At 53.1% G+C, this 11,770-nt stretch overlaps 8 protein-coding genes across 8 annotated transcripts; all 8 read right to left on the bottom strand.

Annotated features, from left to right (window-relative positions):
• Nucleotides 1-591: 591 nt before the first annotated feature.
• Nucleotides 592-1,257, bottom strand: SNOG_03327 (hypothetical protein; the record flags this gene model as incomplete). Its single annotated transcript, XM_001793843.1, has 2 exons — nt 592-1,172; nt 1,227-1,257. The coding sequence occupies 2 exons, from the start codon at nt 1,255-1,257 to the stop codon at nt 592-594; spliced, it is 612 nt and encodes a 203-aa protein (XP_001793895.1).
• Nucleotides 1,258-2,177: 920 nt separating this feature from the next.
• SNOG_03326 (hypothetical protein) lies at nt 2,178-3,175 on the bottom strand (the record flags this gene model as incomplete). Its single annotated transcript, XM_001793842.1, has 3 exons — nt 2,178-2,266; nt 2,395-3,037; nt 3,098-3,175. 3 exons carry the CDS (start codon nt 3,173-3,175, stop codon nt 2,178-2,180), a joined length of 810 nt encoding a protein of 269 aa, XP_001793894.1.
• A 363-nt stretch (nt 3,176-3,538) lies between these two features.
• Nucleotides 3,539-4,121, bottom strand: SNOG_03325 (hypothetical protein; the record flags this gene model as incomplete). Its single annotated transcript, XM_001793841.1, has 2 exons — nt 3,539-3,877; nt 3,900-4,121. 2 exons carry the CDS (start codon nt 4,119-4,121, stop codon nt 3,539-3,541), a joined length of 561 nt encoding a protein of 186 aa, XP_001793893.1.
• A 160-nt stretch (nt 4,122-4,281) lies between these two features.
• Nucleotides 4,282-4,522, bottom strand: SNOG_03324 (hypothetical protein; the record flags this gene model as incomplete). The annotated part of the gene is given in 2 exon segments (XM_001793840.1): nt 4,282-4,464; nt 4,484-4,522. The coding sequence occupies 2 exon segments, from the start codon at nt 4,520-4,522 to the stop codon at nt 4,282-4,284; spliced, it is 222 nt and encodes a 73-aa protein (XP_001793892.1).
• A 1,311-nt stretch (nt 4,523-5,833) lies between these two features.
• On the bottom strand, nt 5,834-8,082 carry SNOG_03323 (hypothetical protein; the record flags this gene model as incomplete). The annotated part of the gene is made up of 4 exons (XM_001793839.1): nt 5,834-6,037; nt 6,159-6,266; nt 6,317-6,381; nt 6,429-8,082. 4 exons carry the CDS (start codon nt 8,080-8,082, stop codon nt 5,834-5,836), a joined length of 2,031 nt encoding a protein of 676 aa, XP_001793891.1.
• A 1,205-nt stretch (nt 8,083-9,287) lies between these two features.
• Nucleotides 9,288-10,032, bottom strand: SNOG_03322 (hypothetical protein; the record flags this gene model as incomplete). Its single annotated transcript, XM_001793838.1, has 2 exons — nt 9,288-9,721; nt 9,768-10,032. The coding sequence occupies 2 exons, from the start codon at nt 10,030-10,032 to the stop codon at nt 9,288-9,290; spliced, it is 699 nt and encodes a 232-aa protein (XP_001793890.1).
• Nucleotides 10,033-10,054: 22 nt separating this feature from the next.
• On the bottom strand, nt 10,055-10,265 carry SNOG_03321 (hypothetical protein; the record flags this gene model as incomplete). The annotated part of the gene is made up of 2 exons (XM_001793837.1): nt 10,055-10,115; nt 10,237-10,265. 2 exons carry the CDS (start codon nt 10,263-10,265, stop codon nt 10,055-10,057), a joined length of 90 nt encoding a protein of 29 aa, XP_001793889.1.
• Nucleotides 10,266-10,731: 466 nt separating this feature from the next.
• SNOG_03320 (hypothetical protein) lies at nt 10,732-11,412 on the bottom strand. Its single transcript, XM_001793836.1, has 2 exons — nt 11,313-11,412; nt 10,732-11,209 (listed from the first exon to the last, which is right to left on the bottom strand). The coding sequence occupies exons 1-2, from the start codon at nt 11,320-11,322 to the stop codon at nt 10,908-10,910; spliced, it is 312 nt and encodes a 103-aa protein (XP_001793888.1). The 5' UTR covers nt 11,323-11,412; the 3' UTR covers nt 10,732-10,907.
• Between the last annotated feature and the right edge of the window lie 358 nt (nt 11,413-11,770).

Genomic DNA, 11,770 nt, shown 5'->3' with positions numbered 1-11,770 from the left:
GCGCTAGTAGAGATAAGCTTACTTACTTAGTAGGCTTACTTCCTTATAAACTACGTTAGTAGTATATTATAGGCTTTTAAATTATCTTAAGTTATAGATCTAAAGAGTAAGATTAATTCTGCTTTCTTTATATAATAAGTTAGAGTTATTTTAAGATAGTATTATAATTTATATATAGTATTTACAATGCTAAGAAAAAGTAGCTAGCTTAGTAGTCTAGCTATCTTAGTAGTAAAATACGTTATAGTAATAATAGAAATAAGAGTATATTATTTTATAAGACTAGAGATAAATTATAACTAAGCTATAGTAGTAATTAATAGATATTTATACTTAAGGCTTAGTTAGCTCTAGCCTCTTAGGCCTAAGTTCTAATAGCTTTTAGAATATAAAATAATATTTTATAAAGATTTAGAACTTATAGAGTAATAAGAAAAAGAGGTTTGCTAAGAAAAATTAGCTAGCTTACTAATATAGCTAGCTTACTAATCATTTATATTATAGAAATAGTGTTAGTAGAGTATAAGCCGGAACTGAGCGTGAGCTGAACTAACACGTTATGTCGCTAGGTCTCTTTTCGGTGGGAAGCAATTAATGCTTAAGATCGTTTTGCACACTGACAGCCTCATCGCTCAACGAAGACATGGCTATCCTTTGATCCGCATTCCCGATGTTCAGCTCTTCTCGCGTGAATTCCTCTTTGCGACACGCCTTCGATAACCAGCCCATAACTGCAGCTTGACCCATCATGTCGCAAACGTTGTGCTGCAGACTGATACAGAGTACTAGTCCATCTCTGATGATACCAAGCTGTACCAACATTACAGGCGCTGGATCATCGCCAATGCCAGAAGTCTTCGAAGGACCAAAGGCTGATGATGCTATAGTCGGACAAGGCGCCAGGCAGAGTCGGACAAGGCGCCAGACAGACTCGTCCAGCATCGACATGGGATAGCCGGCCTCCTGCATTTGTGCGAAAGTGGGCAGCTGTGTGTCATTTCTATCGTCCTTGACTGTCAACCTCAGACCCGATTCTAAAGGTTGTATCCTGGAGCTTGGCGTATTACTGAGCCGAGGGCTCGTCTTGACGACCTGCCCTGCAGTCCACGGAAAAGTCGTCGCAACACGGACCATAGTAGATACAATAGCGGTGTGAAGGACTGTTTGTGGCACTTTTAAAACGAAAGCAAGCTGCGTATACAAGGGGAAGAGTGCTGGCTGCGTACCAATCAGGTCTAGCTCTATGTCGAGAGGCATGTTCCCGGCAGAGTGCACTGCACCGTCTAGGCCTTTGATGACGTTTGCCCGTCGATTGTCGAACAACATGAAGATGGTCGTTTGATAGAGGCAGGGCAAGGGAGCAAGGTAATTGCGCCGGAACAACATACAGGGAAGCAACTATTTGTGAGTTGCCTGAGGCGTACATGAGTCCTGGAATGCAGCACGACAGTCGCGGAGGTGCAACCATAGGAGATTAGTATACCACGCAAAGCTCACTGTCTCACTTGGACTCATACGGGACTAGTACGCATACGCCTTCGCGCGTCAGCTAGAGTAACACTGAAGGTATATTTTCTATCAGCAAAAGCCCACGCCATGTCATGGTGTTGTATTAGAGCTTCCGAGTAGCACAAAAGGTTTTCTGCGTTGGGCACTTGTGGATGATATGCCGAGTCACGTTTATCAAGGCTCAATGATTAAGAAGGCGAAGCGATCCGCTACATGCCACAACAGGAATTCGGTTGCTCCACAGCTCGCGTGGAAGCCGGAGGTTCCACTAACCTCTGTGTCGGACTCGGCACGGTTGCTATGTGGGGAAGTGCTTCCTCGGGTGGTACCAGCGCACCGGGGTCTGCAAGGAAAACCGGCAAGATCATCACGGACACCCAAAACGACATGTGATTTGCATCGAAACGTGGACATTTGCGTGTGCTGTGACACCAAAAAATGACTGAATTCGAAAAGGTATCTCGAGACAAAAGTACAGACCATCCTAACCCATGACTTTTTCCTTACTTTTCAACTCGTCCAGAGATGCTTCTGTCGGAGGTCTCTTTCGTTCGCCCACTATACGGCAGTCAAATGCTGCCTTTGACTGTGGATTTTCCTTGTTCAACCGTACAATGTGGTGCAACCTTGTGTAGCCCCCACGAGTTTTGCTTGTGATGGACAAGCCATCAAAAGATGTTGAAAGTGCTCCAGAACGCCCGGGGTCTCATGCCAACCAAGTGGAGACCATTGATGCGTGCAATGGGAAACGCCGCTCCTATGCCGACGCCAGTGCAGAGTGCTTTCTATCAGTGAACCGCCGGGATCGTGGCTCGTCAAGTGCTGTAATCCAAATATGTAGATGGCAAGAAGAATGCTGCTGTTGCTTCCTAAAGTATGACACACTTCGGCTTATCCTTTTGCCGTCTGCCACTGTTGTGTCCACCTCTTCCACGATATCCGTCGTTTGCCCGCAGACAGGTGCCTCCTTGTTGAGGCCAGTGCGTGTGCGTCGGTCTCGTGGATCAGGCTGCACGCGGCCGCCTTGATTGCGTTGTCGCCGCAGTTGTCTCACCACGTCGAAGAAGGCCTTTTCGACGTTGACGCAGTTCTTTGCGGATGCTTCGACAAAGTCGCAGCCCAGGTCCTTGGCTAGGGCCTGACCCTCCTGTGTGGATACTTCGCGCTCGGTGACGCGGTCGCATTTGTTGCCGACGAGCATCACGGGTGCCGAGCCAAACATGGGCATAGTCGCGCTCATGGGCGAGCCGGGATATGTGGGGGATCCACCCATAGCCGTCTCCTTGACGCGCTGGATCTGGCTGTGGAAACGCTGTATGCGGGCAAACGAGGAACGGGAAGAGATGCTGTAGACGAGCACGAAGCCCTCGCCATCACGGATCCATTGGTCTCGTAAGGCAATGTATTCCTCTTGGCCGGCCGTGTCAAGGACTTCGAGCATGCACGACTGGCTGTCGATCTGCACCTGCTTGCGGTACGAGTCCTCAATGGTGGGATCATATGTCTCGACGAAGTGGTTTAGACACAGCTGTCACGGGTGAGCAATGTGGCAGGAGGCAGGGGAGAGAGAAGAAAGGACTGTACATACCTGGATGGTCAGGGCCGTCTTGCCCACACCGCCGTCGCCGAGCACCACCAGCTTGTACAGCGTCATTTTTCCCGCCATGGTGTCGGGCTGGATGCAGAAGCTGTGCAGAGGGGGGGAGAGGGCAGAGAGCGGAACGGACCGTGTGGCGGGGGACTGTTGAGCAGCGAGAAGGCGTCAGGGCCGTCAGAGGGGGTTGTGCAAGGCCGTCGCCAGATCGTGACAGAAGTCGTCTCGTGCGGACTCGCTCGGCAGGTGACCAGGAGGCTCGGGGTCGGGATGAGAGCAGGGCGGGTTGGGTGTCGTGGGCCCAACGTGTCTGTCCCAACTGGCACGGCGACACAGGAGCGCGTGTAGCGGACAGCTGCAGGCGGTGCAGAATCGATGGGGCGGCGCAGAGCTCAGGGTTGCACAGCGGGCGTCGAGGCGGTCGCAGTCGGCTGGTCAGTGCAGAGCAGTGCAACGGCTGAAGCGAGCGGCGGACGGGGCAAGGGCGAGGCGGCGAAGCGAAGCGAGACGAGACGAGACGAGACGAGAGCGGCGAGGCTGCAGCAGGCGAGCGACGGGACAGAAGACTGGACAGAACAGGACAGGCAGGACAGGACAGGCAGGACAGCAGGCAGCGGAGCGGTTTAGGGTGAATGTCGGTCCAGAGGGCAACGCAGCAGCAGTGAGTGGGCGGTGGTCGGGCTCGTGTCCCCACGTGAAAGACGAGGACTGTGCAGCAGCAAGTGCGGATGCAGGCGTGGGTGCAGGGTGCAGGGCAGCAGCGCTATCAAGAAGCTACCGTGTGCGGTCTACCTACCGAATCGACAACGTCTATCAGGACGCGGGCGCATCGACGCGGGCGACGTGGGATGGCGAGGCTGCGGGCGTGGAAGGGCACGATAGCGGCGGTGGTCGGTGGTGGATGAGGGAGGTCAAAAGAAACCTTGAAAGGTGCGACAAATCCGCCTGGGTGGCCCGGGGGTTTTACGGGCGTCCGTGGACCTTGGACCTTGGACCTTGGACCTTGGACCTTGGACATTGGGCGACTCGCTCGCTGGGGCTGCGGGCACACAGCCAAAACCTCACCAGCTGCCTAGTCTTGTCTGGGCCACACTACCCAGACCGCGCAGCAGCCGTGCCCGCCCTCGCTGCATCCGCGCTGTATTGCCGTGCACACACGTATGTAGCCATGTATGTATCTATCTATGTACGCCCTGCAGTTGCAAAACACGCTGTGCTGGCCATTCTCTGTCAATGTCTCTGCCCGCCGTGCGACGTCGCCTGGGGACCAGCGCCGAACAAGCAGCCCATGCAGCAGTGGGCTCGACGCAAGCGGCTGGCTCCGCTACCAACACTGGCGACTGGCGACTGGCGACTGGCGGCTGCACATGATAGCCCTACAGCGTCCATGTATACATCTGGGCGCACCGCGCTCGACATCATGGCCGAATAGTCGTCCATCCATCTAGCATAGTCTCATAACCTCCACGGCGGCGGCATAGTGCCATGCCAGCAGCGACAAGTCGTTCCTCTAGTCTGCATCCACCACCGACTCCACTACCCACCACCACGGTCGTCTCTGCTCTCCCACAGCGCCCGCAGCTTCTGCCCTGATTCGACAGGCCTGGAGGGGATGCGGTTTCTTGCAGTAGTTGCACGCCGGCTCTTCGTCCAGCACTGCTGGTTTTACCCACTCGAGCTAGCTGTCTCCCAAAAGCTTCATAGCGCGGTCCAGGTGCCTGCATCCTGGTGTCGACAAGTCACAGCTGCAGGTCATTTCAAATGCGTCGCTGTCGGCCCTTTGACAGCTCACTGCAAAACACGCTTGCCGTCCACTTCAACTGCACCCCCGCCACTGGTTGCACACAAAGCACTCCGCAGTCGACCGCTCCGAGTGCGCCAAAGTTTCACGTCCTGTCGCGCTTGGGTCGTGCTTCGGGGGAACTTGGACGTGTCCCGCGCGACACCAGCCATGGATCCCGCGGATGCTTGGCATTCATACTGATCCCTTCATTCCGACCCGACGGCAGCAGTCAACCAACCGACGACTTATCCGGTCACTTTTGTGTGGCATCGCCCTCTGCCGTCGGCTGCTCATGTCATGTCAGACGCCTCATCACGCATTGTCCTGCCGCCTTCATTGGCTGCCATGCTGCCTGTAGGATCAAGTGCGTGTCAATCTCTGACCAGCTCGCCTAGCACAAGATGCACGAGCATAACACGGGCTACCGTTGCGTCTCCATGTGCTGACTGGAGTAGTGAGCGGTCCGGGTTTGCGCAGGTCCAACTTCCCCACGCCGCCAGGGAAGGGCTTCTTCGCCTGACCCTGTCCGCAGCAATGTGCGAGCACGTGCCCGCTTCACATAACCACGGCTGCGTCTCTTGGTGGAAAACGCGTTCCACCACGGACGAACCTGATTTGCGATGCCCACCACACGACGCAGCACTAAACGACCAACATCCGGTCATCGAGGAAAGTGGAGCGCGGGCCGTTGCGTCTGACACCGTTCACCGCACTCAAGTCATTCAGCCGGTAGATTAGGCCAATGGATACGCCCTCCTTCCACGGAGCTTGGTAGAATATCGGCTTGGCACATGTTCAGCGGCATGTCTTCAGTCATGTGTTGAGTCGACAGCTAACTTGACATTATCTGGCAGCCGAGCTGCCACGAAGCTCATAAGCAATGCCTGAACTCGCCCTTTTGACATTCGAGGGCGATTACGTTGCAACATATGTACATGTCTGCGTGACTAGAGCTTCGCACGCGCCTCCGTCGCCTTGTGCAGGTCCTTGCCCTTTACCTTGAAATACTCCCTCACTTTCTCTCGCGCCACGTTAACAGCCTCTTGATCCTCGATCGTGCTTGGAACATTGACTTCTTTGTCAAAGTCATCGTGCGTTGCATTCTCAATCAAGTCTCGAAGTACGCGTCGCAGTGTCTTGCCGCTTCTGGTCTTGGGAATCATGCCTTTGCCTTGGATCATACCGCCTGTCGCTCATGTTAGTCAGTCTTCAGTGCCAGCATGTCCCAAAAAACTTGCCAAGAGACGCAATTGCCCCAATTTGCTCGCGTACAAGCTTCTGTACTTCGCTTGCAAACTTTTCATCTGGAATTGCGCCATCGGGGTGGTCAGACGTTGAGAGAGTGATGAATGCGAAAGGAAGGTGGCCCTTGAGGGCGTCCTGCATGGGGTCAGCTTTTAGTTCATGCCATCCAAGGTGCATGTACGTACTGGGATTCCGATCACTGCTGCTTCGGCAATAGATGGGTGTGACGTGATTGCTTGTTCGATGGCACCTGCACAGGTCTTAGTAAGAGTTCTGACTTCTAGCAAAGTCACACACCAGTAGAGAATCGGTGTGCGGCCACGTTGATCACATCGTCCGCCCTAGACATGATGGAGATGTAGCCCTCGTGGTCTATCATGCCCGCATCGCCTGTATCGATCCATTTTCCGTCAAACCTCTTCATATATCCCTTGTAAAAGCGCTCTTCATCTTCCCAGAGTGTCGTGAATGCGGTGGGAGCAAGCGGAATGCCCATCACTATGTTTCCCATGACACCTCGGCTCACTTCCTTGCCTTCGTCATCCACAATACGGACGTCAAAACCCGGCATGGCCTTGCCTGCAGAGCCGGGTTTGATTGGGAGCGGTTTGGGTCTATCCTGTGAAGAAAAATTGAACCCTGCGGTGGCACTTAGGGCTACCCCAGAGATTGGAGATCCACTTTCTGAGGACCACCAGTTGTCGACAACCATAGCACCTGGCGCACAGTGCTTTGTGAGCAGCTTCTGGTACATCTCTACGATACTCGGCTCGCTCCTCTCGCCTGCTAAGAACAGAGCACGAAGCGTCTTCAGCGCGCCCCGCTTCCCTCTGCTTTCGAAGAATTTGTTCTCTCCATCTTCTCTGCGGATAGCTCTTAATGCGGTTGGAGCAGTGAACATGGTTGTGACCTTATACTCTTCGATGATGCGCCAGAATGTGCTCGCATCAGGCGTCCCGATTGGCTTGCCCTCGAACAACACCGTGGTAGCGCCTACCAGAAGCGGTGCATACACTATGTACGAGTGCCCGACCACCCATCCGATATCGCTTGCTGTGAACTGAACGTCTCCGGGGCCGTGGATACCGAAAAGGTACTTCATGGAAAAGTTTAGACCAACTGCATGGCCACCAGCAGAGCGCACAACTCCTTTAGGGAGACCCGTGGTTCCTGATGTGTAGATGATGTAAAGACCATCTCCGCTCTTGATGGAGACTGCATCAGCTTTCAGTCCCCTGTTCCTTGCGCTTTTCGTCAACCGTTGCCAGTTGCGTTGACCATCCTCCTTCCGCACTGGATCCCATCTTAGCTGTTCTCTTTGCCAGATGATCGTTCTGTCGGGCTTATGGCTGCTCTTCTGGACCGCTTCCTCGATCATAGTCTTGTAGCCTGTGGGCTTCTTGTTGCCTTCGATACCACATGATGCAGTCATGATAGCAGTAGGCCGACTCGCGTCGATTCTTTGTGCCAAAGCAGCCGCAGAGAAGCCCCCAAATACAACCGCATGTATGGCACCTAAGCGCGCAATTGCGAGCATTGCGAATAGGGCGGCTGGTATCATGGGCATGTATATCAGCACGACTTCGCCCTTCTTCACTCCCTCCTCTCTCAGTACCCCAGCGAGCGTTTCAACTTCGCTAAGCAACTGGTTGTATGTATATTTCTCTTTCTGTTGCGTCACTGGACTGTCCCAGTAGATTGCGATATTTTCGCCATTGCCGCTTGCCACATGCCGATCAACACAATTATATGTGGTTGATATCTCGCCATCCGCAAACCAGCTCCAGTGCTCGTGCGAAACATTGCTCTTCTTCAGGTGTTTAGTGGACCTTTGAAACGCCTTGGATGGTTTCTTGTGCCAGTGGACGTTTTGTGCTTGGCGGTTCCAGAATGTTTCCGGGTCCGATATAGACGCCTTGTATACTTGATCTTGCATGTGTTCTCGAGGCATGTTTTTTATAAAGTCTGGTCAAAGTAGGGCGACAATTAAAGTGGTCGATGAAGGAATTCTGCTCCGAAATGCAATGTTTAAATGCGCTGCGTGCTCGTCTGTTCGATGAGCGTCTCCTCGGTTCCCGTGGTATTGCTCTTCGAAATGGTGAGTATCCAGTAAAGTTGGGTTCCGTTAACGTGGTCGATGACCTGGTCAATTGTTATTAACAAAGGCAGTGGAAGATACTGAACGGGTGCCGATAGTTGCAGGAAGCTAATGCAGTCATCGAAACTACTTGGGGTCGGTCCAAGGGGTGAGACGATGCCGAGGATGTCCAGCCTGTCTCCGGGGGATGATGCGGGTGACAGCCACTAGTGCTTTGCGGGGAAGATACCCGCTTTTATCATCGCGGGTTTAGAGCTAGGTATTCGCAATGGTGATGCGAACCTTTCGAAGGGCATCGGTGCAAATTCAATTTTTGTCAGTCCTTTGTGACCGCGATAGTAGGGTTGCGTTGCAGAATTCCGTGCATCAGGCTGGGGTGCTGCCCTTCCCCTCACCAGACACGGTAGCATTCCCACCGCGAGCTTCACTATGGCAAGTGCGCATGGTATCAATGCGATTTCAGTCTACAATTCGGTTCTCGCTAAAGTAGTATCGGGTGTATACTGCGTCGAGGCTTCGCGACGAATGTCAACACCTGGGCAGTCTGTCCTCTGTTTACTAGATGCCTGTCGTACTCAACATCGTGACATTCCACCTCCAGTGTGACCAATCTAAATTTGGCAATGTCTTCATGAACCTACCTTGTCTTGCAATCGCTCTGATTTTGTGCGGGCTCCAAGATACTTCGACGCAGGCAAAATCCAGCGATACGTATCTCCACCGTCATGTGCTCAGCATACTTCATCACAATAAAATTGCTCAAAATTACTGTCATGTATAGTTCAGGTCGCGAGCATTGAGATGCTATGATTTGAGGTAATTCTAAAGTGTTGTTGTTGTTTCGTGAATTTTCGATCTATTTCGTGTTCAACTTCTCATCCACAAAATGGTGGGAGAGTAAACATCGGAACTCACGAAACACTGATGCCGAGATCACAACCAACATCAAACAAGCATACCAGAGCACATAATACGCATAATGCGACAACATCGATTATAATTTTTTCTTTTTGCCAATGTTTAAGAACCACAGAAGAAGTAGCGCAGTAGTCATCTGTCTACGAGATGCCTGTCGGGGCCGAGGAGCTCAACCTCTTGGTCTCGCAGGCGTCCGAAACATCAATACCGAGTTTCTCAGCGACAGTGATGAAGCCTTTACTGCCGTCCTTGATGCTCACCCATAAATCGACCCAGCCCTCTGACCTTGCCTTCTCCACTTCGTCATCACTCCAGTCCTCCTCACCCGGTCGTTCAACGTAGACAGTCTGCAACCCGTTCCCTTTCGCCGCCTTGAGGTCGTTCAGATGAGCTGCAACCATGACACATTCCACAGGAGGCAAATCGAGCTTCTCAACAGCTCCGAGATAGACCTTGGGCGATGGCTTGTAAGTGCCAAACAGCTCAGCGGAGAATATATGCGTGAATGGGATACCACTTGACATGCGAAGGTCCCCAAGAAGACTCATGTTACCGTTGGAGAGTGTGCATGTGTCTGTATTTTTCAGCGGAGCCATCAAGAACGAAGGCACAGGACTTACAAAACAGCCGGTTCAGGAGTGCAACGCCCATTGCCGAATCAGCCCATGGCTCCAGACGATGCCAGACCAAGCTGAGCTGTCGCAGCTGCTGGTCATCCCAAAGTCCCTCAAGCCTCCATTCAGCGATAAGATGTCTTAGCGACCTCAGATGGTGCTCATCGATCGATACCCACGAGCTCGCGGGATCTGCGGCGGATTGTCGCGTGAACTGCTTGTAGCTGTCGCGCCATTGCTGAGCGAACAGACGCCAATGGTCCATGGTCATGTCTGATGCCATAAGTCGCACCCTAGAAGCCAGAGATGCCGTTGCTGAGATTGAGGACAGCATGTGATTGGGCATGTAGTTCACTGACTACAGTCGTGCGCCAGTCGACACAAGTGCCGAAGACGTCCAAAAAAGAGCGCTCGGCGGGGTGGGCTTCAAAGCCATGGTTATGCCAGAGATGAGCTTTGGGGGAGTCCTGGGCACCGGTACGGGGGTTGGAGAGGAGAGGTCATTTTGTATCGGTCGTAGGGGCAATCCTGCCATGAGGGGCGGATACGTCAGAGGACCGAGAGTCGGAAAAGCGAGGGTGCAGCGGAAATGCAGCACGACAAAAATACAACGATCGGCATGAAGAGTGCATCACGGGAACGGCAGTCAATATGCCCCACGACTCTCGTGGTTGCAGCTGAGATTTTCAGGCACACGTTCTGAAAGCGGTAGTCACACTGCAACAAAGGAGCTTGCAACAAGTACAAAGAGAAGTTGCCCTGGGACCACTCTAGGCAGCATTGTGGAGTTGGTGATGAGTCACGAAACCCGTTTGCCTGGAGGAGCCAACAGTAACAACGGGTGCATAGAGTTGGGAGGTGTAATACATAGGCTAACGCAAGCTTGAGCTGACCATACTCAAGCAGCACGTGCTAGCGGGAAATACAGCGACATGACATACGACATGACTCACAGCAGAAGAGGGCAATTGATGAAGAATTATGGTATCATTCCATGAAAACAATCCTGATGAGACTGATGTGACCGTGAACTCCGAAGCCTACTATACAAGGCCATGACCCCTAACCATCCCGCCGAGCACCAAAGCCTGCCGTGAACCGATGAGGCGGCAAAGTCGTAACATGAAAACCGTGAATGAAATGCGCTTAACCACCGAAACCGTAGAGAGTCCTTCCTTGACGCTTGAGGGCGTAGACAACGTCGAGCGAAGTGACGGTCTTGCGCTTGGCGTGCTCGGTGTAGGTGACGGCGTCACGGATGACACCCTCGAGGAAGGTCTTGAGAACACCGCGGGTCTCCTCGTAGATCATGGCTGAGATACGCTTGACACCACCACGACGAGCGAGACGGCGGATAGCGGGCTTGGTGATACCCTGGATGTTGTCGCGGAGAATCTTGCGGTGACGCTTGGCTCCACCCTTGCCGAGACCCTTGCCACCTTTGCCGCCTGTGAGACGCGTCAGTATGGAGTTGATGAAGATGCAGAAGCAAGACGCGCTGTGGTAGACGCGTCAAGCTGGTGATTATGTGATTATGGGGAAGCAACTTACGTCCAGTCATGTTGAAGTGTGGGGGTGTTTGGGAGGAAGATGTGTGGTGGGGATAGTTGTTTGTGGTGTTGAGGCTGAAGAGTTGCTTGGTGTTGTGATGAACTTGAGTGGATGGGGCGGTGGGTGTATTTGAGGCGAGCAGGCGCGTGCGGCAGTCGCGTCGGATCACACGCCTGCGTGGTGGCCAAGCTGGATCACCGTCGTGCACGGGCGCGCTTTCCAGATCAACAACCGTGCCACTTCCTGTTTCGGCAACGGCCCTAGCGAGCCAATGGGCGGGGCGGGGCGAGACTTGCCTAGTTTGAAGTTCGCGGTGAGTGCTGGGTAGCAAAATCACCCTTTAGATGTTCCTGCTGATTCTGAGCCCGCTGATGGAATTTGAATTCTCCCGGTAGCCCACCCGCCCCCGATTTGATAAATAACTCAGCCCGGCTCGGCTCCCTTCCCTCTTTGATTCA

This window comes from Parastagonospora nodorum (genome assembly GCF_000146915.1).
Source record: "Parastagonospora nodorum SN15 chromosome Unknown scaffold_4, whole genome shotgun sequence".
Classification (NCBI taxonomy): domain Eukaryota; kingdom Fungi; phylum Ascomycota; class Dothideomycetes; order Pleosporales; family Phaeosphaeriaceae; genus Parastagonospora; species Parastagonospora nodorum.
Note: the sequence above shows the minus strand (reverse complement) of the source record. Positions and strands in the feature narration are given on the sequence as shown.